This window comes from Muscardinus avellanarius, assembly GCF_963383645.1.
Source record: "Muscardinus avellanarius genome assembly, chromosome: 4".
NCBI classification, from domain to species: domain Eukaryota; kingdom Metazoa; phylum Chordata; class Mammalia; order Rodentia; family Gliridae; genus Muscardinus; species Muscardinus avellanarius.
The window spans coordinates 145,034,222-145,061,522 of NC_137789.1; the positions used below are offsets into that span (position 1 = coordinate 145,034,222).

The window sequence follows — 27,301 nt, forward strand, 5'->3', positions numbered from 1 at the left end:
ACTGATGAGACCAGAGGCCCCGCCAATAAAAGGTTACAGTACGTGATTTGCATGCCAAGCGGGGTTTGGTTTCATGAACTTAAAAGTTCTTTAACTTTTATTTGACTTTTTTTTTTTCTTTTGTTCAAAATAGATTGAGGGGTAGTCTATTTGTGAGTGTTGAAAGTAAGAAAATTACCAGGGACCGTAGATCACGATGATATTTGGAACCATCCTTAGAGAGACAGAGAAGATAGACTTTGTGTTATTAGCTTTTATGGAGAGCAACCACGTCAACTCTAAGATGAGGTCAACAGAAAGCAGTTTTTGCAAATGCCGTCATGTGGCATTGAGTAGCTAGTATCCTTCAGTTGTCGACATCTGTGGAGAAAGTACCGGTAGAGTATCTTGCAGTACTAACAATCTGAGTGTCTTTCGAAATAACGAGGGAGTCATTGAGTAGGGCATTGGAGGAGGAGGGAATGCCCTTTCCTTTGGAGTGGCCGGTAATCAGTCTTGGATTGGTATCTTCTAGTAGAAACATTCAGAGGCAGAACATCTTCTGTTTTCAAAGGGACATTGCAGGTTGTTACGCAATATTGAGTTGCATTGCGCCCAAGAAAATGTATGACAACAAAACCTGTGAGGACCGCTTTCATTGGAGGATGCTGGTGGCAGCATAGATTCGTGGATTAGACTCTAGCCTTCCAAACCCTAGTGTCCGGCTGTTTCCCCAGTAGATAAAGCCCCGTGGAGTGTGGGGCCAGCAGCAGTTCATACGTACATTCGGTTAGCTAAAGGCTTGGCTCACAAAAAGAACTTCCGATGGTGTCATCCGCATCTCTTTCGTCTTCCAGAATCTTCTAAACATGGACTCCACTTGGGATGCTCCTTGTTGATTTAAATCCATAATAGATGTCTTCTGATCTAAGGAATACTGGTGGACAAAAGAGGGAGGGACTGTGGTAATTAATGAAGGTACTCTGCAAAACGGGGGTAAGGGATTGAAGTAAAAGAAGGAACCAGCCTTCAAACCACTGTAGTCTTCGAGGAAGGGTAATATTATAGGAGAACTGACATATTTCAACTGAATGAAAAATCATGGTATCTTTACCAAAATTGTTAGCAAAAGGAAACTGGCAGGGATAGGGATGGAGAGCCTTTCTCCTCTTCTCCTGCTCCCGCCCTTTTCCTTCCTTCCTTCCTTTTCTAGCTGTCTGTGAGGAGCAAAGCAGGTGGCTCCCTGTGGCTGACTTTTCATGACAACATGCCATTAGAAATTGCCGTCCTGTTGATCAATCCTCTCGATGTGACAGCTTTGCCGCAAGGCCTGGCTCTTTGAGCGCCAGCACTGTGGCTTTTCCTCCTTTTTTCCTGCACTAATTGGTGAAAGTTTTTTTACTGTGCTAGTGGCAGAGGAAATTCTTTTGAACGTTGTCACAATCAAGTGTTGACTTCTTTAGAATTGCAAGTAGGTTAAGTGAGTATCAACATTAGGGGTGGGTGGGAGGAGGGAAGGCACCCAACACCAAGTTACTACTACCTCAATTTGATGATTAGAGAAGGATCTGGAAACCAGCTAATTGGATTTGCCCCCTTTTCCCAACACACACACACACACACACACACACACACACACACACACACACACACAGTTAAAGACAAGTATTAAAATTATGGTCCTTTCAAACTTCCATTATTTTTGCCATGGGGCAGGGGCAGACCTGTCACTTACAATGGGAAAAACATCTTGCCTTATTGATTGAAGAAAATAGACCCACTAATTTTTTTCCTATAATTAAAGGCTCGGAATAACAGTAGCATGAACATTACATAACACACTGTCAATCAGAGGGTCGCATAAAGCTCCTATTAGCTGAACACATTTTACTCTGAACTACTGACATTCTTCTGCCCAAAATCAACATACAAAGAATAACCTCTTGGCAAAGGATTCATTCTTAGGTATTGATTCTTTGCTCGAGTATCAAGATGCATTTCTGCTTCAGTTTTGCTTTTCTGGTTATCTATAGGATCGCTTTTTCAACCTAGAACCTGATAATTTTTATATTCGGTAAATCCAGACTTTAGGATGAAACTGATTAATATGGTTTATCTTTCTATATAAAGATAATTCAAATTTAAAACCCATTTTTGATGTCTGTGATTCAAAATAGTTCCTGGAGGGACTTAGAAGAATAATCTATGCTTAAACATATGTTCCTTGATGATGGGAAAAATTGTTTTTGGATTAAAAGTTTTGTTTAGCCAGGTTGAGAGAGGATAAGTGTATTAAAATGTTTCGTGCCACAAAGTCTGTAGTACATTTTAATTCTCCTCTGTATACCACTCCAGTAATTCCTAGTTGAAAAGAAGTGACAGAGAGCATGAATTCTACGACTTTATTGCAGGTTTGTGACTGTCAAGAAGAAACCCGGCACAAAAACAGAGATTTTTTATACTGACCTTGATATAAACAGAAACCACATGTTTTAAAAAGGAGGCTACTTTTATCAAATTGTAGTTATTTACTAGGAAATAAGAATGACAGGAATAAAAGTTGCTAGGATTATTCATGACATTTCTAGTAAGCGACTTTCGTTTAGATATATAATGGAAAGAAGAGAGGAGATGGGAAAGTGTTGTCCAGAATTACCTGGGCCTGGAATTCCTCCTGAGACATCACAGTTCCTCCAATTGCTATATTATAGGGGAGAGAAGAGCAGAAACCCCTATTGCAAGAAGCATCAATGCATATAATTAATTTTGCCATTGTAAAAATCATTTGTAAAATTTGCATTATTAACATTATCAAGTCGCTAGTTGGTGAGACATCAGACATGACGAGAGTGAAGGGTAGCTTAGGGAGAACTGGGCTTTAAACCCTCAGTAGATCGGAGTTAGGATCAAAGGCGCTTGCTTTATGTGGCTGTGCTAGACTTTGAAGTCATGACTGCACCTACAGCATTCATTTCATCAAGTTCACTGGTGTCTTAATAGCAGATCAATAAGTTTCAAAGTCAGAGAGTTAATTTGATAGTAGTGCTGATGCAGTCGTGCTGGGGAAGCCGAGAGAGGGAGAGAGAGAGAGAGAGAAAGAGAGAGAGAGAGCGCTGCCTATTAACAACCTTGGTAGAGAGCGCACAAAGATGCAGATTAAGGACATGTGGATGGCCTGACCAGGAACAGAGACACTGTGGATTGCTAATGCCAAGGTCCTTAATTTAGACATCTCAGATTTTGGAACCTAATCGATGCTCGAAAAATCTTTAGTGTGACACACATGTATCACAATGTGGTCTCATCTGTCTCAGTTTAGCATAAACAGGTGATAGGCGCTCTGCATACACAAGCCTTTCCAAAACAAAGAAGCATAAGGACCCTTGTTTCATCTCATAAGAACCATTTGTAGATTTTATGAGATGGTGTAGGGGAAATAAAAGTACAAAATATGTCCGTGGGTTTTGAAGGGAGCTTTTGACAGATACCTCCGACATTATGGAGATTATGTTGAATGTTTTGTTAAAGTGGCATTGGGAATCTTTAGGTGAATAATACCTAGGAAATAATAATTGGATATCAGTCAATTTTGATCCTTAAAAAAAAAAAAAGAAGGGTTCTGTTTAAGAGAAGCCTTAGCCCCAAATTCCTTTCCTTCTGGATAGCCTAACTCGATGTATATGCAAACAGATGGGATTTTTTATTGCCCTCTATCTCCATTTCGCTAGAAGATCTGGTCTCACATCTCCCCACTTAGAAAGTGATACATTTTTATGATCCGTTCCAAAGACTTGTCGGGCATAAAGAAACCAGTAGGCGAAGGCACTGGTAAATTGAAAGAGAGAAGACGACAAGTTGGGCAGGGTGGCATGTTTGTATGTGTGAGGCTCTCCTTTGTTTCTAGCGGTTTTGCTTGGGTCCTTCTTGCGGGATAGGCATGGACATTGTGGGGCGTGTGGTAGAGATGACATCAGCGGCTTTTCGCAGGGGAGGATTTGGGAGGGTGCTTTTTTTTTGGTGGTGAAAGGGGAGGTTATAAAGATACAGAGTTCAAAGATGCAAATCACAAGAAACTAGAAACATTTAAAAATTTTTTTTTAATAAGAACTTTGCCATCTTTGCCATGTGTATGTATAGCACAGGCCTCCCAGCATCGAAGGTCAGATTCACACCCTTTTGGAACAAAACTCTAATTTAGAATGTTCATCTAAGGGTTGATAATGGCATTAGGAGGCCGGTGGGGTGGTCAGTGGGTGTTGAAGCTTAGCTCAGTGGCCATTTCGGCTTTACCTAGACCCCCGCGATTCATTGGGTAGATTAACCGTCACATCTTTCATTTTATCCCTTTTACCACATTTAAAATACGAAAGGGGGGGGTGGAAATATCGTCTCGAAGACAATTTATATGGAGCAAGCCAATGAAGCACGGGATTCCTAAAATGCCCAAGAAATTGCTCTATATCCACATATATGCATCCACGTGCGGCTATATGTATGATATAGTTAGACCTGAGAGAGCGCTGCATGGCAGAGAGATAGAGATGTTGAAATGATTTGGGTGAATTCAGATAAGTTGGGCATGGCAGGTAAGCGGCAAGTTTTTCAATTTAATCCTTTTCAATTAGCCTTTGCCTGTGTTGTAGAGAAAGGTCTGTGTTGTCATCTCATAAACCATTTTCTGCCACGGGGCTTGACGGTGCCGCTCATTAAGATGCTGTTGGTTAATTTCTGACAAAACTTCCATTTCAACTCGGAGGCACCTGAAACGAGTCGGCGTCGGCTCCTCGGAGCGCCGTGGGTTCTGTCTCTGAGTGGCGTTTCGGGGATCTGTAGCGCGTGTGAATGGCTTTCGTTGAGTTGTATTATTTGCTGTGTGTCGATGACAGAAGGATGTCACTTGTGAAAGGGTAACTTAAGAGTTTCTGTAAATGTACTGGTTCATCCTGAATAAAGTGAGACAGACAGTGCTTGGAATCTGGGGAATAAGGGCGGAAGGAGCTGGGCTGATGAAGGTGTCTCTTGTCAAATTTGTGTAGGAATTATTTACCGTGCAGGCTTTCCTCAGCCGCCACAGTAAAAGTGAAGACATGGAAAATTATCCCAGATGGGACGAATCGCTTGCTCTCTGTTCTTTAAAAAAAAAAAAGGAAAGAAAGAAAAAGATTTCAGGGAGAAAAAAAAAAGTCGTCCTTTTCTTTAGAACAGTATGAATAAAATCTGGACAGCTGTCGAAAAAGATATGCCGTCTGCAATTTTTTAAAAAAATCTCTAGCAGCCACCATAACTAAATAGCTTGAATAGTACATCTTCTCTCTCTTTTTTTTCCCCTTCATACATAATGATCTCTACTTCATTAAAAGCGTATTAATCTGGTTCCCAGTCTCTTGGGAGACACCTTAAGATGATGATATTGTGGGTTTTTTTTCCCCCCGAATTGTTAAAAAAAATTCTAGCAGATTTGGTCCCTGTCAGTCAGAAATAATTGTGTTCTTAATCTTGTCCCTGATGGATGACTTGGAGTTCAGCAACGGACCGGCTCCAATGACAAATACAATATTAATATTCATTAACTGCTTTGACAATGCTAATTTTAATGCAGTAGTAAAGGGCCTTCCAAAGTTAGCGGCCAAAGCATCAGAGCTGCGCAAGGTGGCAAGATAATTTGTGCTGGTTTGCTGAGCTGAAGGCTTTTAAAGTCTATAGCAAAAAGCTAGGTACCACAAACAAAAAAGAGAAAGGGGGGAAAAGTTCTGAAGCATTGGAAGGCAGGGCTGCGGAAATAATACGATCACAGTCCGCTAAAAAATTTGACATCTCTGATGCAGTTTCTTTGAGTGAAATTTCTACAAAGTTGCAACAAAAAAAGCATAGCATGGTAAGTCAGCACATTCTTGATTTTGTTTAATCTTTTTGATCTTTTCAATTATCGCTATTTGAAGATCAATAGTCATTTTTTCCTACTATGCTTAGAAGGCGCGCAGCGGTGGTTTAATATGCGTTAGGACCATTTGCTTTTAAGGAACACATCCACAAGTTTCGGTAGTTTTTTTTTTTTAAGTTAGTCATGAAAAAATGTTATACAGTAAATTGTTCTGGATTCTATGGCATATGGGTGTTTTTAATGGCTTGTTTGCTTTTTTTTTATCTCCCCCCCCCAAAAAAAATTCAGCAAGATAATTAAGGTCTGGATGTTGTCATGAATTTATAGGGTACTTTCAGCTGGCAAAAAACTTGGGAGTGAAGTGGTCCTCTAACTTTCTCTAAATTCAGCCAGTTTCCTCCCCTTCCTTCTCTGAACGGCATCAGATAGCTATTAAAGCTTCATTTCACTGGAGAACCGCAAAGCATTACTTTCACCAACTTAGGTGAACTCCTTTGGACTATTGAAATTGCCTTTATGTTTGTCAAGTCGGCAAACAAAATATCAGGCTTTGTTCTTTTGATTGAATGCCGGGTTGGGGGGAAAAGAGAAGAGTTAAGAAAGCCCTGCCTTTTTTTTTTTTAAGTCCCCTCCCTTTTTTGGGGGGGACGGATTGTTGTGGAACCCGGGAGATGCCGGTTATTGTGCGCTTCCCCTTCAAGCGAGATAATTCTGTGAATGGAACTGTGCGCGAGCATCTTGTCTGGCGGCCTGCTGGTGCACGTTGGCGGCGGCGCGGGCTGCAGGGCGGGTGCTGCCCTCCAGTGGAGCCGGCGGCCGGCGCGGGCCGGCGGCCTCGGCGGCACTGCTGCGATGCCTGCAAGCCGGCGGCGGGAAGGGGAGCGCCTGGACCGGCTCTAGATGGTAAGGGGCGCGGGCGGGCTGCAGGTGCAGGCGCAGGCGCAGGCGCAGGTGCAGGTGCGCGCCGGCCGCCCCGCAGCCCGCCGGCCCGGGTGCATGCCAGCGCCGCGCTCAGCCCGCGCGACATCCGTCCGCTGTCACTTCGCAGTAACTTTAAGATTGATGTCTTTTGACTGGTGAGGTGCCCCCCCCGCCCCCGATGAGTGAAGTCGATTAAAAAGAAATAAAACATCCTTTAAAAAATAAAAACAATCAGATTGGCAGTACCTTTTGATTCTTTACTTTTTCCATCTGAAACTTGCTTTCCGATGATTATTGTTGAACTTGGAAGTGGATATCTGCTGGGGGGACGGGAGGGCTCGGATTCTTTTCCTGGACCAAGTTAAAGGCACAGCGCACCACCCTCCTTGTGCCGCTCCTCCCAGCATCAAGTGTTTTCCTAAAGTATCTGCAATTTTTCTCCTTTGCGTTGTATTAATACGCAAAGGTCCCCTCCTTCCCATCTCAAACCTCTTTATTTAAAACAAAACTATAGCCGGGCGTGGTGGTGCACGCTTGTAATTCCAGCATTCAGGAGGCTGAGACCAGAGGATCGGGGTTCGCAGACAGCCTCAGCTACTTAGTGAGGCCCTCCGCAACTTAGTGAGACCCTATTTCAAAATAAAGAATAAAAAAAATAGGGCAGGGGGTGTAGCTCGGAGGTCTAATGCCCCTGGGTTCCATCACCAAACCTGCAAAAAAAAAAAAAAAAAAAAAAACCAAAAAGTTGAAACAACAAAACTTATGAATGCAAGGGAACCCACCCCTTCTTATGTCTTCAGCCCACAATTGTAATTTTGTGCTAAAACGAAAGTAAATTAGGTGTTTATTGTGGGGGGCGTGCAGAAGAAGAACTCCCCTGCTCGGGCTAATCCCACAGAAGTTTGCAGCACCCCATCTCCTCTGCATTGGATTTTTTTTTTTAAATAATGGAAATGTTCTAAGCAGGGGCAGGCTGCTGACAATCTGAGGTGCTTCGGGACTGAATCGGGGAGGGCAGGATGGGACAGCAAGTATCGGGAAGGTCTCTTAGAAGGAGTTTGGAGCAACTCAAGAGCTTTCCCTTTCATTTCCAGAAGGAGGAGGTCTGTGGAATGTGGCGGCTCTTCTTGCTGGTTCTGTTTTTCTTTTGAGAAAGCCAGGAAAATAAATTCCTAGTCAAAGTTGCCCATCCTGTTTGCGGCACTTTCTTAGTGATTGGGAGCTGTCCGTCATTGGCCCGAGAACTTGCAGTTTACTTAAGAAATTGCATGTGCGACAAAGGCAGCTGCCAGGAGTGTGGTGGTCCGAGTGAATAGAGGGAGGGAAGGCAATTAGGGGGCTGTGTGGTTGGGGCTTTTTACTTGTCAAACTGGAGGCTCATTGCTTTTGTTACCACCATGTAAAGGGAAATAGCAGGGTTTTGTTTTGGTATTAAGGGCCTTAACGATTTCTGCCTGACACTTGCACAGGAAGGCCAGATAAGTCCAGAAAGAGGGGCCATGGAGCAGGTTTAAAAAAAAAGAAGAAGAAGAAGAAAGAAAATGTGGAATTCCTCCTTTTTTGTTTAAGCCCTTAGAGCCCTTGTTTTTGTTGATTTTTTTTGGGGGGAGGGAGAAGGGGGTTATTAACTTGTTTCATGTACTAACAGATTGCTTAAAGACCTACATCGTGAAAACAGTCCTGTTGGGTCGGAGATAAACAACCCAGCAATCAGTGCAGTAAATTCAAACTATCTCCTTTATGTGACCGTCCCCTCCCAGGCCCCAGAAACCAAATCTTTCCCACTGGTATTGCTTGCAGTAAGACAGGTCTGGGATGTTTTCTTACCTGCATGCAAATAGGACTCCTGCGATTGCTTTTGAAGGGCCTAAAGTGGTTTAACACTTGGGGTGGGAAAGGCAAGCGGTATCGGTTTTGTCCTGGGGACTTGTGCTGCCTGCCTTCCCCCTCCTTGTGCAGCACCCCCCACCCTCCCCTGCTGTATGTGAAAGGACCATCTCAGGCCTGTGATGTCTGAGGGTTTCCACTCAAATTAAGTTAAAACCCACACAAATGCACCCAGCCCTGGAATCCATGAGAGCCCCGGGAAAAGTAAGTTGGGTTTGTGAGATTCTGCTCGCGGGCCCCCTGGCTGCACCTTCTCTTCTCCCTCTTCCTCCTCCTCCTCCTCCTCCTACGCCCCTTCCTCCTCCCACTCGGTCTGGGGACAGCTCACAAAACTCCTTGGCCAAGAAGCGAGGCAGCCAAAGGTCTGACTCTCGCAATGCCAGTGAGCACGGGAAGCCGAGTTTCTGCAGCTTCCTGGGAGGTCAGTTGCAAATCTTTCAGGCAGTCTTTTTACTCTAGAAAGAAGCGAGGGTGCTTGCGGAGTGGCAGGGAAGGCCCTGCAAAGTGTCACTTCCGTGTCACCGTGACAAGAAAATGTACTTTCCTCCTCCCCGCCCTCTCTCATCCCAGCCCTCTCCCTAAGAAATTTGTTTTGAGGGATTTGACAATCTCGCAGATAAAGTGCCTGCCTACCGCGTCTGGTTGATCATTTTCCCTCATGGCTGACCGTAATTTCTTTGCTACTCTTAGCGGCAGCCCTGTTCCCGCTGCCCAAGGTAACGGGTGAGGGAGGGGGACTTTTTCTGAGGTGCCCTGTGCTGGCCGGGGGAAAATGGGCCTTCCCCCTTCCTTCCTGGATTCTGCAGTAGTCAAGATTAGGGACTAGAAGGCATTAAAAAAAAAAAAAAACATTTTTTGAAAATTATATTTATTCAACCAACTGAATTAGATGATTGGTTGTTTTTTTTATTTAAATTTTTTTATTTTTAGGAATGGGCATGCAGGGGGAAGACTTAGCAAAGTAATTCCAAGCACTTTGAGTGAGAACTTGGGAGCATTTTGAGTTTATCCGGCCAGAAATCTCGAGCCATCTTCATCTTCTAAGATGCTTTATTCCAGCTCTTTAAGCGAGCGGAAAAGAGGGAGGGCAAGCCGGGAGGAAAGAGAAAAGTGAGAGAAGCCGGAAGGGAGGAAAAAAAAGAGCTGCCCAGTCCCATCTTGGAGGTACAGAGAAAGTTTTTTTTAGAGGTGGAGAGAAGCAACGCAGGGCTGTTATGTACCCCAGGGATGCAGTGCTAGTGGGAATGGGGGACCTGAGTGGGAAGGGGGGCACGGTGGCCTCCGGGGTCTCTCTCTTGCAGCAGTTGGGCGGTTGGCACCTCAATTTGAATTGCTGGGTGAGTAGCAGGGTGCACGGTGTGTGTGCGCGCGTGCGTGTGTATGTGTGTGTGTGCACGCACGTGCATGCTCGTGTTCACGCGCTTGGTCTTTACTACCAAACTTGTGCTTTCTTTTCTTTCTTGTTCAAGTCCCTTCCCCCTTTTAATTAGAAAAATTATTCAGACAGTGGGAAGGGAAAAAAAAAAACAAATGAGGATAAATGGTCAGCTCGGGCGGGACCCTATCACGGTGCACTTTTTTGGGGAGGGGGAGAAAGGGTTAAAAAAAGATGGGGAGGAGAGTCTGACTTTCATCATCTTTCTTAGAGTGAGCAGGGATGTGGAAGGGGGTGGCAGGGCTCGGGATTTCTGCTAACAACTGATTTTGTTTTCTGTACCCACCAGAGTGGGCTCTTAGGAGAGAGGAAAGATGGTCTGCCTCGTAGCGAGCATGCCTTCAGAACTTGAGAGAAGCGCCCAGCTCTCGCAGTAGCTGGGCTTCTGTGCACTCTGTGTTTGGGCTTCATATTTAAGGCTCCCTTTCTGTTGCCACGTCTCTGCTTGCATTTAATTTCAGTCTCCAAATTTAGATTTTGGCCTTTCTGGGCTCTGATGTTGCTTGTAGCGTTTGTATTTTCTGAACCCAATAACAAATGTGTTTTGGAAACCTGAGCCTAAGATTGCCGACAGCTTGCTGTGCTTAATGGCTAGGAAGGAGGCGTTTCTGTAAAGGAATTGGAGGTTTAGGGCTATGTTGGACTCTGTTTCGTCCCAGGATCCTGTCTTTTGCCAGGAGCGGTCCGAGCATTCTTTTGAATTTGACGGCAGGGCCTTTATCATCTTTATGATTACTTTTATTATTCTTGTTGTATGTCCAAACAGAAATACTCGTAGCAGTGGCTGATCAACTCAGATCCATTTCAAGGGGGAGAAAGCACGACATACTAATAAATCCTTTATGTCATCTCAGAGCAGCAGAGCGGCAGAGAGTTTTCTCAAGTTGAAATGTAAAGTGAGCGCAGGTTCTGGGGGTCGTGTGCGGCTTTCTAGTGGTGGCCGAGCGTGTGTTCACTTTGGAGAATTGCAGGGAGAGAGGGCAGGCTGGCGCCGCGGATTTCACACCCAACGCTGGCTCCCCAGTCAGAACTCCCGAGGGTTCCCAGACCCATGTTTAGTGAAGTGACTTGGGCGACTGACTAGCCGCTGCTTTGGGAGGGTCAGCCTCCGATCTGGACATCTGCAAAGGGTGAACCCCCAACTCCTGCAACACAGATACGATGATTGGATTGTCACAACAAGCTGCAGTATCGGTATTTTCTGGAAGCAGCAAAGCCTGTGTCCTTGTGTGCTTAGGGAACGCTCCCCTTGGTGGTGGTTTGGGGTTGGTGGGGGGCCCCAGCTGAGCTGTGTAATGGAATTCTTTCCTTCTGCGGTATTTTGGGGTGTGATGAAATCCTGACGTGCCCTCTAGACCACATACTTCTGCACACATTTGAGGATTTTTTAGAGTTGAACTTTGCCTGGATTGTTCCCTTGGACTTCCAACACATCAGCTCACGATCGGAGGGGGCAGGACTGGGTTTGGCCTTGTTCGCCCACGGTGACTGTCGTCTTCACGGGTATCATTTGTTGAGCTTAGATGCCCTTTAAAAGATGTCTGTTTGGGACAGTAAGGGGCAAAATGGAACGGGGCAATGCAGGTCTTCTTTGGGTTCCTCCTCCTTCCAGTGTGTCTTTGCTGGCTTCTTGCTGAATCCCAGGGTTTGAGTGTTAGTGCTGGTTGAACCCCACCAATGAAAACTTTTACCCACTCCTTTCTAGGAGAAAATGTACTTGATCTCTGAAGGAAATAACTGTTTCTTGAACTTCTATCCGACTGCATGGAGCAGGGATGATTTTCCAATACAGTCTAAGATTCCAAAGTTAGGCCCAGGGTACAGAACAACAAAGCTATTTTTATGTAGCTGTTCTTTATAAATGAATTAAGAAGGGGGTGTAGGATATTGCTCACTACTGCTTTCTTGAACTTCGTAAGATGCAATAATCATTACGAACTTACATTCTCTTCTCAATCAAAGTTGGCGATTTCCTTCCCATCGTACTTAGGAATCCCTAGATTTGAAGTTGTTGAATTTGGGGATAGTAGCCTGGAAATCATTAGTATGTTTAAAAGTTGTTTTGTATTTGAGTTTTGGGTTTTTTTCATTTGGAATAGTTTAGGTTTATCCCTGTCTCTGTTTCAAAGGTTGGCTGCCCCAGAAACAACTGGACCCTTTTAGCCAATTCCCAAACATTTTTGCAAACCCAGTCCCTCAATAAGATTGATTATGCTAACACTAATTAAATACCCACGTAGTGGAGAGATATTTGGTGGGAAAGTGGAGACCGCAAATTCCTGGGAAATTACTTTGGGTGAAGGGGCTGCTCCTTCACCTCTGAGGCCTGGTGGAGGATTAGGACAGTCAATGGGGACCCCCGGATGCCTGTCGCATCCTTACTAACCTCTCTTGCTGACCTTGGGCTTGAGGATTGTGATGCTACTGGAGAGAAACTGGCAGGAAAAAAGCCCGGGAAGGCTCGCCTGGCCCCGGGGCCAGAACATAAACTTGCAAGTGTTTTAAGAGTTAGTTGGGGGCGGCACAATGGGATGCCTTCTTTTTATTGGAAAAATAAATGAGAATGAGTGGAAATACATTATGTTTAATAAACTTAACTGGAAGTAATTGTTGGAGAGCCTGTGAAAGTGCAGCTTGTCTGGGTCAGGCCTTGGCCGTGGCCTTCACAGAGCCAAGCAGCTGGAGGAAATCTTGATTTTCTAGGTTCAAATGCTCCCCTTTAGTGCCCAGGCCAACACCTCCAGCCTGCCCCCACTGCTTCCCACCTAAAACATTAGGTCGTACAGAGGAGCCAAACGTGGCCTTCTAGGCTCTGGACACTTGGCCGTCTGTTTGCCTGGGTGGCTATATTCTAGAACCATCCCTCCCTCCAGAAGCCAAAGACTTAAGATGGTTTCAGTTAGTTCTGTGTATATGCATGTGTGTGAGAATTTGGATGAAAACTGAATGCACGTTTATCCTGCCTGCCCCATTCAATCATTTTCTCGCAGAAAGAATTTTAATGCCTGTGTGTAAGTCCATGAGAAACTCTGAGTCGGCAGAATTTCGCAGCGGACAAGGAGAATCTTCGCTCTTTCTCTTTTTCTCTAAATGGGTTAGATTCCAGAGAAGGGGAAAGCCAGCCATTGATCACTTGCAAAAAAATTAAGCGGCACCCTTCAGGGTGGGCTCTGGAGCCACAGAGGTGGGAGCAGGCCCCTGCCTTGGTGGCTGGTGGTCAGAGGCACAGGCCGGCGGCTGCTGCTGCGCTGTACATTTCTTTTCTGCCTCTCTTGTACCACCTTGATTCTCCAAAAAAAAAAAAACCTCAAACCCAGAAAAACCTTCCCTCTTTTATTTCCTATTTTCAACAGCAGGACGGTAGCCATCACTAGGCACCTTAACCAGGAAAACAGTGCCCCACTAGCCCAAGCGAAGCCTTTGGGCAGAAAGCAGCAGTGTGTTCAGAAGGGCCTGGGCCTCTGCACTGGGAGGGTCTCCATGGCCGTGGGGAAAGGGGAGGCTTCAGTGTTCTGAAGAAGCCCCTCTGGGGCCAGAGGAGGAAGGCCCGCCTGCTAGCCTTCCCCTCTGTAGGTAACAGGTTCACAGGACACAGAAACGAGGTGTTAGCCAGCTAAGCGGGCTGGGGCAGCACCGCAGCCCAGCCAAGGATGCCCTGTGCATCTCCTGTGGTCCTTCTAGCAGCTGATTGGATTGCTGGCGCTGGTCACTGGGACAGGAGGGTCCCCTTGACTGACCACCCCCGCTCCCACCCTATGGTGTACAGCTTGCCAAAGCCAGCACCGGCAGAGTGGCCAAGGGGTTGTTGATAACTGAGAAGCGGTAGCCCCTCCTTCCTTTTGCCACCAGCCCCTCTTTTTCAGCTGTTCCCCACAGCTCCCGTGACACCATTGGCCTGGGAGCAGCCACAGGCTGAAAAAGATGCCACACCTGGAAAAGCCACACCTGGAAAAGATGCATGGGCAAACTAGAAACCCATTTTTAATGCAAATGCAGGGTGCCAGGTGTCCCTTCCTGGAACCCATTTCAGCCCCGGGGGGAGGGGGGCTAGTAACTTAAGATCACCGAAGACCTTCTGCGTCCACGCCAAGGAGGGGGCAAGGCTGGCAAGTGCTCCCAGCTTTTGTCTTATTGTGCTGGGCTCCTAAAGGCTCTTTCTGGCCCCATTTTTCTTCTGTAGAAAGAGAGGGCAGTGCGTGGGGCGGGGGGTGCCGGGAGCAGGCAGAGGGGAGAGCAGGGCCTTTAATGGCTGTTTGTTTCCAGGGTCTGTTGATTAAGAGGTGGAGGAGGTGAGTGGCAGGCCTTCGTTCCCTGTAGGTTGCCCTTAGTTATAGAAGGGCCAGGGGTTGGGGCCGAAGGGGCCTCATGGAAGGATCTAGAAGTGCCCTAATCAATCTTTAGCTTGCCTGGCCCTGTTTATGAGGACTGTTTGGATGGGTGTGTGGCCGCTTTGGCGATGAGGGTGGCATGGCTGAGTTGCAGAACATGACACTTAAGGGTTCTTGAAAGGTCAAAGGTCAGCCATAGCCCCCCACCCCCTACTGTAGTTCACTGAATACATGGGGTGGAAAGGCTTTGTGTGCTTTGAGGGCTGTTAAAGGACCTTTTCTTTATAATTTAACTATTCACTGCTCGAAACCCATGAAGCTGAAAGAACCAGGTAGAAAGCAGAAAGGCCTAATCACTTCAAGTTGGGTGAGGATTTGGGGCTCCTCTAAATAGGTATTGTTTGTTTCATTTAATGGGTTCAGTTTTTTCTGTAGTGTGTGTGTGTGTGTGTGTGTGTGTGTGTGTGTGCACGTGCGCGCGCGCAGAACAGACCACATATAGTGTTTTTATCACCAGAATCCTGCTGGGCCTCGATACTGCGTGTTTGTATTTGGGAAGCAGAAGCATCCTATTAAAGGTCTTAACTCCTCCCCCCACTGTGCTCCCCTGTACCCCTCCCAGAGCCGTAAAACCCCTCTGGAAGGAGTCAGTACAGTAAGCCTGGGGTGTGCCTGATGGAATCCAAGAGAGCCCCACGCTGCTCCTAATTGTGAATTTGGGCATCAGGCAGAGGACTTTGCTGGAACTTGTGAAAGCTGCAGTCGGAAGGGCAGCGGAGGATGGACTGATCCGCACCTGGAGATGGTCCCGAACCATCTGTATTCCATCGGGAAGCTTTGGGTGCAGGCTGGGCCCAGGTTGACCGCCTGGGGGCCTTTCACTTCAGCTGCATGATGGTTACCCCTGTCCCTGTAAATACAGTCTTTGCAGACATCACTGTGATTGCTGCAGGTGTAAGATGTGGAGGGAGACAGGGAGCCTCCAAGGCTTGGAAATACCACTCTCCCAGTGCATGTGACCTATAGATGCCTACTGCCCAGAACTAAAAGCATGCCGCCCGCTTCACAGGTTGTTATGAGCAGCTAATAGAATAAATACGTCACATGCTCAATGCAGGTGCAGGGACTTAAGCCCTAGCTCCACTACGCTGGTCACTGCTCTGAGCCGGACTGGGGTGGCCGGCAGCATTTGAGCGTGGCAGTTGGTCCTTGGCCTATCCTCAGACCTAGGCCTCGACAGAGGGCTCAAAGTGGTCCCCTGGGTGAGTTCCAAGCACTTGCAGACAGTGTCAGTATTCCTCGGACAGCTATACAGGCATAGTTTTTATAAATATTTATTTATTGTTTTTGTGCCTCAGAGATTCATAGTTTTCCTCATCTCCAAGAATTTAAATTTATAAAGTCCATTGGCAGTCACCACTGTGACCTTGAATTTTTGTTAGCCGACACAGATTTTGTACCCCCCACCTGTGGTTATGAAGACATATTTACATAAAGTCATTACCTAAAAGGCACCAGGTTTTTATGTTGTGGTTGTTTGCAAAGATTAAAGGGGAAGGAACTAAACATTGCAGGCTGTTTACCCCACCAGCACTCCCAGGATAGACTCTTGCTTTAATGTAGTTTCTGTGATTCACATCTGGAAGGCTACCTGCATCTCTCTCCCCAGCGCACTTACCTTTCACACCTGGATTTTCTTGGGAGTGCAGTTTTGATTGCGGTACTTACAGAGCTTCTTAGTGAGCGTGGAGGCTGTTCAGAGAGGAGGGGCAAGCTTAGGCATATTTCACTATTGGAGTGTTTTGCCTTTTATTTACATTAGCCCTTCCTTACTCCCTTAAATCCCCAATTCCGATTCTGGAAGAACTGGGTCATCTCCAGATATTATTATTATTATTATTATTATTAATTATTGTTAATTTATTTAAAGTCAGGCATGGTACCATGCCATATGCCTGTAATCCCAGTGTTTGAGAGGCTACAACAGGAAGAGCACTGGTTATGGCAGCCTTGGCAATTTAGCAGGACCTATTTCAAAATAAAATATAAGAGCAGGACTTGGGAGTATAACTCAGAGGCAGAAGGCCCCTGGATTCAATCCCTGATACCCATCCCTAAAAAAACAAAAAAAACCCACCAACCTCATTTAAGGGGCAAATCTCAGCTTCTTGGTAGCAGTCTTATTTGACAGAGTAAAGTGACAATAGTTCTCATAACTCATAAGTGACATTAAATTTATTTGCCAGGCATGGTGGTGCACACTTGTAATCCCAGCATTTGGGAGGCTGAGCTAGGAGGATCCAGGTTCAAGGACAACCTCAGCTACTACTTAGTGAGGCCCTTTGCAATTCAGTGAGACCCTGTTTCAAAATAAAGAATAAACAAAGTAGGGCTGGGGGTATAGCTCGGAGGTCGAATGCCCCTGCCTGGGTTCCATCCTCAGTACTGCAAAAAAAATTATTTATTTACTTACTTAATTATCCATTCTTTTTTTTTTTATGTGTGGTCCTGGGCATTATAAGCAAGAGCGTTCTACCTCCAAACTTCACTCCTAGCCCCCTTTTACTTTTTATTTTAAAATGGGTTCTCTAGCCGGGCATGGTGGCGCACGCTTGTAATCCCCGCACTTGGGAGGCGGAGACAGGAGGATCGCGCAGGTTCGAAGCCAGCCGTGCTGGCGTAAGAGACCCTGTTTCAAAAATATAAAATAGGTCTGGGAGTGTAGCCCGGAGGAAGGAGGGCTTCCAGGAACCCCAGTACCACCCAAAAAAAAAAAAGGGTTCTCTAAAGCCGGGCGTGGTGGCGCACACTTGTAACCCCAGCATTTGGGAGGCTGAGACAGGAGGCGGTTTGTGGAAAGCCTCAGCTACTACTTAGTGAGGCCCTCTGCAACTCAGTGAGACCCGGTTTCAAAATAAAGAATAAAAAATAGGGCAGGGGGTGTAACTGGGAGGTCGGATGCCCCCGGCTTCCACCCCCAGACCCTACCCCCCCCAAAAGAAAACACAATAGGATCTCTATATTGCTGCGAGTCTAAGTTGCTGAGGTTGCCTCCAACCTGTGATCCTCCCGTCTCAGCCTCCTAAGTAACAGCCATGAACAGCCACACCCAGCTAAAATACACTTATTAAAAGTTACCTTTTTTTTTTTTTTTTTTTTTGGTGGTACTGGGGTTCTTGGAAGCCCTTCTACCTCCAGGCTACACTCCCAGACCTATTTTATACTTTTTATTTGGAAACAGGGTCTCCTAAGCCAGCCCGGCTGGCTTCGAACCTGCGCAATCCTCCTGTCTCCCAAGTGCTGGGATTGCAAGCTGTGTACCACCACGCCCGGCTTAAATGTTACATTTTTAAGAAGGGTGTGGGGCTGAGCCAGGGCAGCTACAAATCACCCATACACTCCGGCCTCAGAAGAAGCATCCTTCCCTCTGAAATTAAGGACTGCCTCTGTGGCTGTTTTCTTCTCCTGGGAGTTTAATGTCAGGCAGACTCCCTGGATACTGTTTCTCAGAGTTTAGGTGAGCATGTGCTCAGCCCTGAGCCTCCCGCATGCACAGTCTCATTCAATTTTCCTAAGAACCCTACATGGTTTTCCTAACAACCCTACCATTCTCATTCAGAGCTCACAGAGACAGAGTGAATAAGGAACTTAGACATAGTGGTTAGATATAGTGAGGCCAACAGACACATACCCAACCCCATCCCTGGGCAAATATGATGTGGAAAGAGAGGACCATGGGGCCTGAGGCTAGACCCGGGTGGAAGGGGAGGGTCTGAGGCTAGACCCCTAGGCATTTGCAAGAAGAAATCCTCCCATTGTGAAAGCAATCTGGGTATAGGCAGGTTGGATGCAGCAGCAGATAGATGCTAGCTTCAGGAGATGTGACTTCAGTCTCCCTTCTTGTTTGAGAATCACTGACCTGCACACATGGGTGGTTCTGTTTACTGCCTGGTGTGCAGTCAGGGCAGGAGACCAGTCCCTACTAGGCCTCCCAACTTTTTTTTTTTTAATCCTAAAGCCAACCAACACCTAAAACTTTCAACTCCCCCCCCCACACACCCCCGGGCACATTCCTACTCTACCACCATCTATAGAGTTTTGACAGGACAGATTGGACTAGTTGGCTAGGCTCAGATGTGCAGAATAATACAGGGGCCTTGGTAGCCATCACAGCTTAGACTTTTGTTAAAATTGCATATATACTTGTATCTAAGGAGAGGATTGGCTTAAGTCCCCACACCCAATGTCCTTTTGCCCAAATGCAACTTGATCTTTTTCTGAATAAGTAGAGAAAGAGGATCCCCCCACATTTCCTGGTAGTCCCATTGGAAAGATGGCTTGCTATCTTTTGCCTCTGTGCTGCAGACAGAACCATGTCAAAAGGCAGCTCCTACTTGACAGTGGCAATAATATCAAACTACCATCACTAATGATGTTCTGCGCTAGGTTCTATATACATCCTTCACTGTGGGTTCCCTGAGACCTGGGGCTTGATTCCTGATTGGAACTCACACCCCAAACTCTTTGCTTGCCAGGTGTCTGTGGCGCTCTGGCCTAGGGCTTCCCATTCTTGGCTGAACAGAAGAACCCCCCTAGCACTCCAGAGCAGATCCAAGTGCCTCAGGCCTGAGCCCAGACCCACTGAATCAGCTTCCTGTTCAGGTTCCCCGAGATGGGGATCCAAATTAGTGGTAGCATCCCGAGATGCTGGGCTCAGTCAGCTTGATAAACGCTGGATCCACTGCCCGCCCCTCGAGTGGCTGCCTTCCTTCTTCTAGAGAGATGCACAGTTCTCCCAGCTGGTATCACTGTTTTTCTACACTGATTTGAAACAGTCTTGGACTCGTCTGCTTTCTTTCATGTTAGTAGGTGTGTATCTTTCCAACCAAATGGAAACTTCTGGAGGGCAGTCACAGCCATTTTTTCCTCCTCCTGAGGGGCTCTACACCATCCATATCTCAAATCTGTCTTGACCTCTTTTTTCTTTTCGATAGCATTGGGGATTGAACTCAGGGATGCTCTCTTACTGGGGTACATCCCCAGTCCTTTTTATTTTATTTTTGAGATAGTATCTTGCGAGGTTCCCCAGTTTGGCCTTGAACTTGCAAACCTTCCACTTCAGCCTCCTGAGTGACTGGCATTACTGGAATGTGCCAATTCTGTCTCTTTGTCTCTCCCCCCCCCTCTCTTTTTCTCTTTTCCTACCACCCAGCCTGCTGTGGCAGCTAATCTGTTCATCCCTTCTCAAATCGTTCTAAGGAGAAAGTTCTCCTACAGGAGCCTCAGCACACGTGCACAAGGCTGGCCACAGCCACCCGCTCCTGGTGGTCGTGTCCCGGCCCAGGCCTTCCTAGTGTTTCTTCTAAGGAAATGCTCCAGGTTTCCAAAGCTCCCTCAGCTCTGATCCCTTGATTGTTTTAATTGCAGCCTGGTAACCAGGCTTCTGTGAGCAACTAGCTTACCTTTTTCTTTGGTTTATGGGGCTCGGTAAGCCAGGCTGTCTAGAGGTGTTCTTTTTCTGTAGTTCTCTCTGGATTATCTAGGAAGACTATTTTGGTCTTTCAAACATACCTATGAAAAAGTTGGAGGTACTCTCTAAAGATGCCATCCTCCCATGTGCCCTCAGCACCCATTTTTTTTTTTTTTTTTAAGGACAAGAAGAAACCTAAGAGAGTGAAACTGCTCAGTGGTCCCTGAACTCAAGAGGCGCTAGTGGGCGGCACTGGAACCTGCCTTCTTTCCTTTCAGTGCTGTTCCTTTTCCTTGATGTTAATGCAAGTTGTGCCTTCCTAAAAGTAATAAAAGGAAATGAAGACACGTTCTGAAATGAAACTTGACTCTAATCCATTCATCATCTAATACTAGCCTCTTTATCTTCGCTGGTACCTAATCTGGTTAAATGTCCCTGTTGTAGGATTTTAGTGAAAATCCTCTATTGGGAATAGGGTTTTTTGCAATTGGATTACTCTCAGTAAATGGCCCAGTAGTTCGCTTGTTTCAGCTTAATTTTTTCTTTGTGATCTTGCTGGGCTGAGTTCTAGCACAGCATAGAGGAGGAGGCCCAGTGGCTGAGCGTGGGATGGGGGAAGAGGAACACGATTGGGGAAAGCTCAGGATGCTGGCAGCTAGCAACATTTTAAACGCTGCCCCCCCCCCCCCACTGCTCCTGCCCAAACACAAAAATGCTCCTACTGTTTGCTAAAACTGCCCATTTCTAAAATGCACACCTTTTATTAGCTCAATTCATCATCATCCAGTTAATTTATTAGTGGTCCCTGATGGCTTTCTAATGAAATTCCTAATGAATCAGAGCTGCTGTAATCTGCATAAAATATGCAGGTGCTTGCCAAGCCGTTGAGAGCTTTCTGGTAAAGTTCACACTCCCACCTAAAGCCTGAGCGAGCAGGGCTTTCATCCGTGCCTCTAGGAAGGGCTGTAGCCTGCCCGCTCTTCCTAGGGGCTGGGAGGGGGTGGAGGTGCACAGGGAGGCGGGTGGGTGGGATCTGGGCCCTACCAGGTTTCTTATAAATGAGGTTTTCCTAGCTGGTCCCTGGGAAGCCTGCCTGCCTCCCAGAGGTTCCGCCACAGGGCCTTGGGGTAGGAGGCTCCCTGCTATGTGTAGGCCTGGGAGATTAAAGTCCCCACTTCCGACTCACCTGCCACAGGAAAAGTGCAAGCCCTTGTGCTCTGTGATGGGTGGTGACAGAGAAGGCGTTTAAAAAGCCAAGCTCAGTGGGGAGGTGAAATTGAAGCAGACCAACACAGAACCCATCTTAAAACTTACCTATTATTGTTAAATGGGTTGGGGAGGCGGGGGGCAGGCAGAGTTGAGCGTGTCTTGTGAAATCAAGAGGGGGTCTGTCCGGGGCAGTGGCGGGCCCCGTGCTCTGAAGTCTCGGGCTCCTGGGCCTGATGGCGTCCTTCTCTGTTCTTTCTTCCCACAGTCGAACAAAGTACCGGTGGTGCAGCACCCTCACCACGTCCACCCGCTCACGCCACTCATCACCTACAGCAATGAACATTTCACCCCGGGAAACCCGCCTCCACACTTACCGGCCGACGTGGACCCCAAAACAGGTAGGCGGTGGGCCGGGCTCCAGAGGACCTGCGGAGGCCTCTGTGGGAGGAAAGCCTGCCCAGGTGCCGCGCTGCTCCCCCTCTGGAGAAGCCCATTTATAGGCGTCACGCTCTCTCTTGGGAACCTGGCTATGCGTCCCTCAGGATTTTTCAGGCATGGCTTAGGACTCCAAGAGTCCCAGACAGGCTTGGAAGCAGGAATGGTGCTGGAGGCTCTCTTAGGAGGACAGAAGGCCTCATGGCATGGCTCCCTGCACCGCCACTCACTCGGTGGCTAAGAGTCACTTGATGGAAACCATCCGGTGCAGCCTCAGGAGACCGCATCACTTGGCCCTGCACTGCCTGGTGCTCATCCTCTGAGGTTCTTCCTCCAGGATCCAGGGTATTCTCAAACCCATTGTGCAGATGTGAAAAGCCAAGCCCAGGACGGTCTCCTTATTTTTGTCATAGACACACAACAGGGGCTCAGACAGACATCACCACCTTATCCTGCAGCCTGTGTACCCATATCCTTTCCTCTTTCCACTTGTTCGTCGACTGCCTTTTACTCAAAGGGGAGAGAACGAGAAGTCAGTGTTACTGGGAGTCTTCCCAATAAGACCCAAGACCTACAGCTAAGGCCACGATCCTTCCACCTAGCTACTTGGAAGGATGGATTTTAAATGGCATTCCGTGCTACTTGTGAGAGGGAACTGTGGATGTTGGTTGAGGTAGGCAGCCTTCACTGGCCCTGAAAGGAGCCACACATTAGCTGGTTCCCTCACATCTGAGCCCCTTTGTGCTGTGTAGGACCTGGCCTGGCACTCTTGCGGCCACAGGGGCCGCCAGCCGGCCTGGGCTCTGTAAGTGAATGGCAGCGTCAGCGTCTTATTTAAATAATGGTAGTACAGGGAATAGCTTTTAAATGGTTATCGTAAAACATATGATTAACGTCTGTGGACTGTTTACTTTTCTTCCGCGAACATTCTTTCAAGTGTGCAAATGGCTCCGCGTAGGGTCCAAGCCCAGCTAATCTGTTGGGTTTTTGTAATAGAGAAAAAGCAATGTCTGCCTGAAAAATGTCACCCAGGGAGACTTCATATACAGATTAAAAGCTTCCTGAGTGAATTTTTTGAAAAATGAAATCATTTTCAGCCACGAACACTGGCAGCTCGTTCCCTCCAGTAGTCCGCCTAGTTCTGCCCCACCCTTAACTGCGCACATCATTTCTCCAGTAAGAGTTGCCCCCAGCGCTCTGGCTGACCGAGCCTCAAGTGTAAGATGTACTGTGGTGGAACTGGGCAGCACGCCGGGGCACCTATCTTCAGAGCTCACTCCCCTGCGCCTGGGGAAGGCTCTCGGCCCTGTGGCGCTCTGAGGACCCGGTCAGCAGGTAGGGTTAGTGCCCACAGGTGACTGTGACCGCTAGGGACATGGTCCCAGAGCTGAGCGCACCAGGCATCTCCCTTCTCTCTTGAGTTCTCACTCTCCAGGGTAAGATGTCCAATGTCATTTCCGTAGCTCGTCTTCTTACTGAGGCGCTGGTGTTCTGTTTTGAATGAAGGCAGGGTAACTTTTCCAAGCCATAGCTCAAAAGGTGTTACAAGTCAGAGGAGTAGCTGTCAGGCAGGTAAGTGTGTAGAATTAATAGGGCAGAGGGACCCATTCTGAGGGCAAAGGGAAATTGACTGTTCACCTACTATGTGACAAGCTCTTTAGATTTTCTTTTTTCTTTTTTCACTGGAAGTAAACACACCAGTCACTGGAGGCTGAAATACCCAAGGTGGTATTTTCAGAATCTGACTGAGTCGAGCTGATAGACCAGTTCATCTAGAGTAAGATAACTGAATTGTTCAAACTGAGGCTGTGGGAAGGTGAGACAAGTCTTCGTGATAGCACTTGCCATCAGAATCGTGAGCAGCTTCATGCTAGGGTTCCAGAAGAGAAGCCTCCCTTCACCCTTTCCCTGCTCCCAGCCTCCAGCCCCCAGCAGCTTCTTCCGCCAAACTAAACAACTGCTTCTTCCCTCAGGAATCCCACGGCCTCCGCACCCTCCAGATATATCTCCGTATTACCCACTCTCGCCTGGCACCGTAGGACAAATCCCCCATCCGCTAGGATGGTTAGTACCACAGTAAGGAGTTCCATTTTTTTTTTATTTCCTTTTTGTTTCTTACACGGGTGTGCTTATCATTTAGTCTGTGCATGTGTGCATGTGTTGCAGAACAGTGTTGGCGGGAGGGCATGGGAAGAGGCTACCCCGGTGTCCGTGGGAACGCGGGTGGGTCAGAGCCATGTGCATGAGTCCTGGAGAGATAGAGTAGGGATAGTTGGCATTTTTAACCCATGGCCCCAAAGGCTTTGGACAAAGGCGCCCCCGAGAGTCTTCAGAAATTGCAGAAGGGTCCTAGGGCTTCTCCTCCAAGAAGCTGATCATGGCTCTTCTGTCTGCTGGCGACCGCTCCAACTCGAGTCATGTCATCGGGCTGAAGCAACAAGTCCTCTCTTTCGGGTGTTGCTTCACCCAGCTCTGGAGGGTGGGAAAGGCAGTTGGAGCCCTCACTGCCTTGTGTGGAGGAACAGAAAGGATATTACTTTCTTAGAGCCCCAGTATCTCCGACCTCATCATCACCACCATTCCCAAGGTGGTGGTGGAGAGTTTGGGGTGTTGAGAAGCTCATGCTGCATAGCAGCATTTCCCCAAGACTCTGCATATCTGCTTCACCCAGCTGTGAGGGGCGTGGAGGACCAGCTAGGGCCTGCACTGTAGCATGCGGGGCCTTCCTGAGTGTTGGCCTAGGTCCTTGCAGTGCCCATTTTATTTGACTACTTTTAACCACCCAAAAACATCAAGTGCGACTTAAAATCTGAGCAGAAAGGCCTTTAATGCATAGACACACTACACGTGTGTTATGGGCTTGTGTGTGCATGAGCATGCATGTCATAGGTTTCATGATTGTATGTTTCTGTGTATGAATTTCTTCATGTGTATCGGTGATCTCTTCTCTTGAGAAAACACAGGACAATGTGTGAATGCTAAAAGAAATAAATCCTTGTAAAACTCACAAGTTTAGGTCTTGGGGAAGACAGCCTTTCATAGCTTTAAAGATCAATTTTGGACAGGCATGCCCTCAAATCCTACCTAATTTCTCTAGTTGAAGAGATCCTAAACTGTTTTTTCAAAAAGTATACAGTGATATGTAGTAGCAACACCAATACCAGTCCTGGGCGCTACTTCTCACGTCTTATTTTTGTTTGGTGGGGTAGACAGGAGTATAAGCGAATGGCCTATTTCTTCTTAAAAAGCTGGGGCCCCATCTTGGGCGTTCTCAGTCAACATTGGCTGAGTTGGGCTGATGGGGAGATATTGAAGGCTAGATAAAAAGGAATAGCCAACTCAGACAACCCTCTGTCAGGAAAAGTTGTGTGTCTTTCATGAGGATGCTATTTTGCATGTTGCTGTATTTTTTAATTATTGTAATGAGGTGTGATTGTCTATTGGTTACCCACAATCCTTCTTGGGGACTCTCCCCCCGGTAACTCTTGTCAACACTTGTTAATTTGACAAAAGGCTACAAATTAAGCTCTGTTAATTTAATGTTTTCTCACCGAGATCTAAATACCGAAAGAGGCCCAAAGCGCAACTGAAGTCCTTTGATTCACTGTACTTTATTTTGGTATAAATTTACATTCATTATTGTTTTCCTTTGGATATGTAGCCCTCAATTAGTGTGATGGCTCCATTAAAGCATGCGAGACTTCGCCTTTAATTATTACAACAAAACACCTAGTTCCAGCTTGGGGAGAGGGTCTCTATTGACATAAGCAGAGGTTATAAAATTTAATTAGCCATTCCTATCAGATTTATGGCATTCAAATTGTTCTGTGTTTCTTCCCTTTGATCCTTCCTGTACAATCCCCAAGATTTTTGTTCCGATCAAATGAGAATAAAGCTCACCGTGCAGAGAGAACTTTCCCCTGTTCTTCTTTTCCTTGTCCCCACCCCCAGCCTCACTTTCAGACTCTCATTTTGTACCCCTTCCTCGTAGGCAAGGTCAACCAGTGTACCCCATCACGACAGGGGGATTCAGACACCCGTACCCCACGGCACTGACCGTCAATGCTTCCATGTCCAGGTGAGTCGCCAGAGCCGGGGCCTTCCACCAAGGCCACGGGTGACTGCTCAGAAAGCCTTCCGTCTGGCCACCCAGGGGTTCTAATAGTGCCAAGCTGGTGTAGCCCTAGGCTTTACTTCCCGAAAACACTGAACACTTTACCCTGAACTTCCAAGTCAATGGCCGAATTTTTATGGGTCAGTCCACGCGAGCAGGACTGTGTATTTGCAGAAATTAAGATGCAAACAAAGCTGCTGGAACCTGTGGAACTTTTTAAAGTGTCATTTCTCTGTTGTCCTGTCCTGGGTAAGAAGGGGATAGGTGAAGATAATTTTGTTAGGATACGAAGAAGAGTTTGGGAAACAATTACTGTTTTGTTTTGTTTTTTTGAAGATTTAAAGAAGTTTAGAAAGATAGAAATACAGAAAATAGAAATACAGCCCAAAATGGCATGGGGGGGGGTGGCTCGAAATGAATACTCCCCTGTTTTGTTTTCTTAAACTCGGATTCTTCTTGAGAGTCAACAAGAAAGCCCCTGGCTCCCCACTTAGGTCAAGTGTGGCAGCGTACCCTAAGACGTCACATGAGCCACACGGGAATTTTGACCCTTTCTAGCAGTCACATTTGTTAAAAGGTTAAGAAAAAAATATATATTTGAGGATATATTTTATTCAATCCAGTCCAGTCTGGCCACAATATTATCATTTTTTAAAAGTTTTATTGGTGCATTATATTCATACATCCTATTGTGGTAAAAAAAAAAAAACCAACTTGTGTGTACAAACATGTACACATCACTGATTTAACCCCTACCCAATTCCCACCCCATCATTTTGACATGCGGTTGCTAATGTACAACCACTACTAATGAAACACTACCTTTTAAAATTTTTTTAATTTAGTTCTCGAATCCTGATTTGAACAGGCCACGTGTCAGTCAGGTCCTCAGCCAGCCACAGGTGTCCGCCGGCTGCTTCGCTGGCGGCTCAGCTTTGAATCTTTGGAAGTTCAAAAATAAAATTCCTGTGTGTGTCCACATTCATGTATATTTAAACATATAAATATGTGTACAACATACACACATATCCCCCTGTTCTCCTTTTTCTCCCTCTAATTAATTCTGGCTAATTTTTCAGTGACTGCTAGTTTATTTACAAACTGGTTGGCAGCAGTATGTTTAAGCAGTCACTAATTGCCCCTAATGATAGTTTTATTTTCTGTTCATCTGATTTTCAGTCAAGTTAATTAAATCGGTGGAGGTTTAGACTTTCCTGATGGGCTGAAACAACCAATCTATTTTGATGATGGTATATAATTAAGTTAGCTTGCACTGCCCAGCAAGGCTGCTGTCCCCGGCCTCTTCCCCCATTCCCTGTGGCCCACATGGGGAGCCAAGGTCAGAAAAACGGATGGAAAGCCAGCCCACGGAGCCACTTTACCCACTCACGGAACAGCGGATTTTGGACAGGGAGAGAGTCAGAATCAGACCCACCGAGGAAAACAAACCGTGGTGTGCTTAGCAAAGTTTGTAATTATGCCATGGATGACATATGTGATTATAAAGATCCTTTTCCCCAGTGTGACACGTCATCTCATTTTCAAATTCCACGCCAGTGTTATTTAGGCGGGTAGATTCTTTTTCACGTTCTCTCGTCTAGCAAGAGGAGGAAAGTGACACTCATTAAATAATGCCATCACA

At 46.6% G+C, this 27,301-nt stretch overlaps 1 protein-coding gene and 1 long non-coding RNA gene across 26 annotated transcripts in view; one reads left to right on the plus strand and one right to left on the minus strand.

Moving 5' to 3' along the window:
• LOC308262127 overlaps positions 1-27,301 on the minus strand; it is a 253,083-nt gene that overhangs the window by 177,018 nt on the left and 48,764 nt on the right. The window lies entirely within an intron of this gene.
• The window catches only part of TCF7L2 (transcription factor 7 like 2), a gene marked incomplete at both ends in the record, with an annotated part of 212,447 nt that overhangs the window by 166,923 nt on the left and 18,223 nt on the right, over positions 1-27,301 (plus strand). For 19 of the 25 annotated variants that reach the window (XM_080694523.1, XM_080694512.1, XM_080694530.1 and 16 more), the window contains 3 exons: positions 21,376-21,508; positions 23,519-23,621; positions 25,537-25,623. In XM_080694523.1, the coding sequence (XP_080550649.1) occupies positions 21,376-21,508; positions 23,519-23,621; positions 25,537-25,623 (323 nt within the window). The remainder of the gene's footprint in view (positions 1-21,375; positions 21,509-23,518; positions 23,622-25,536; positions 25,624-27,301) is intronic. The other 6 variants (XM_080694532.1, XM_080694536.1, XM_080694513.1 and 3 more) reach the window with 1 other exon arrangement.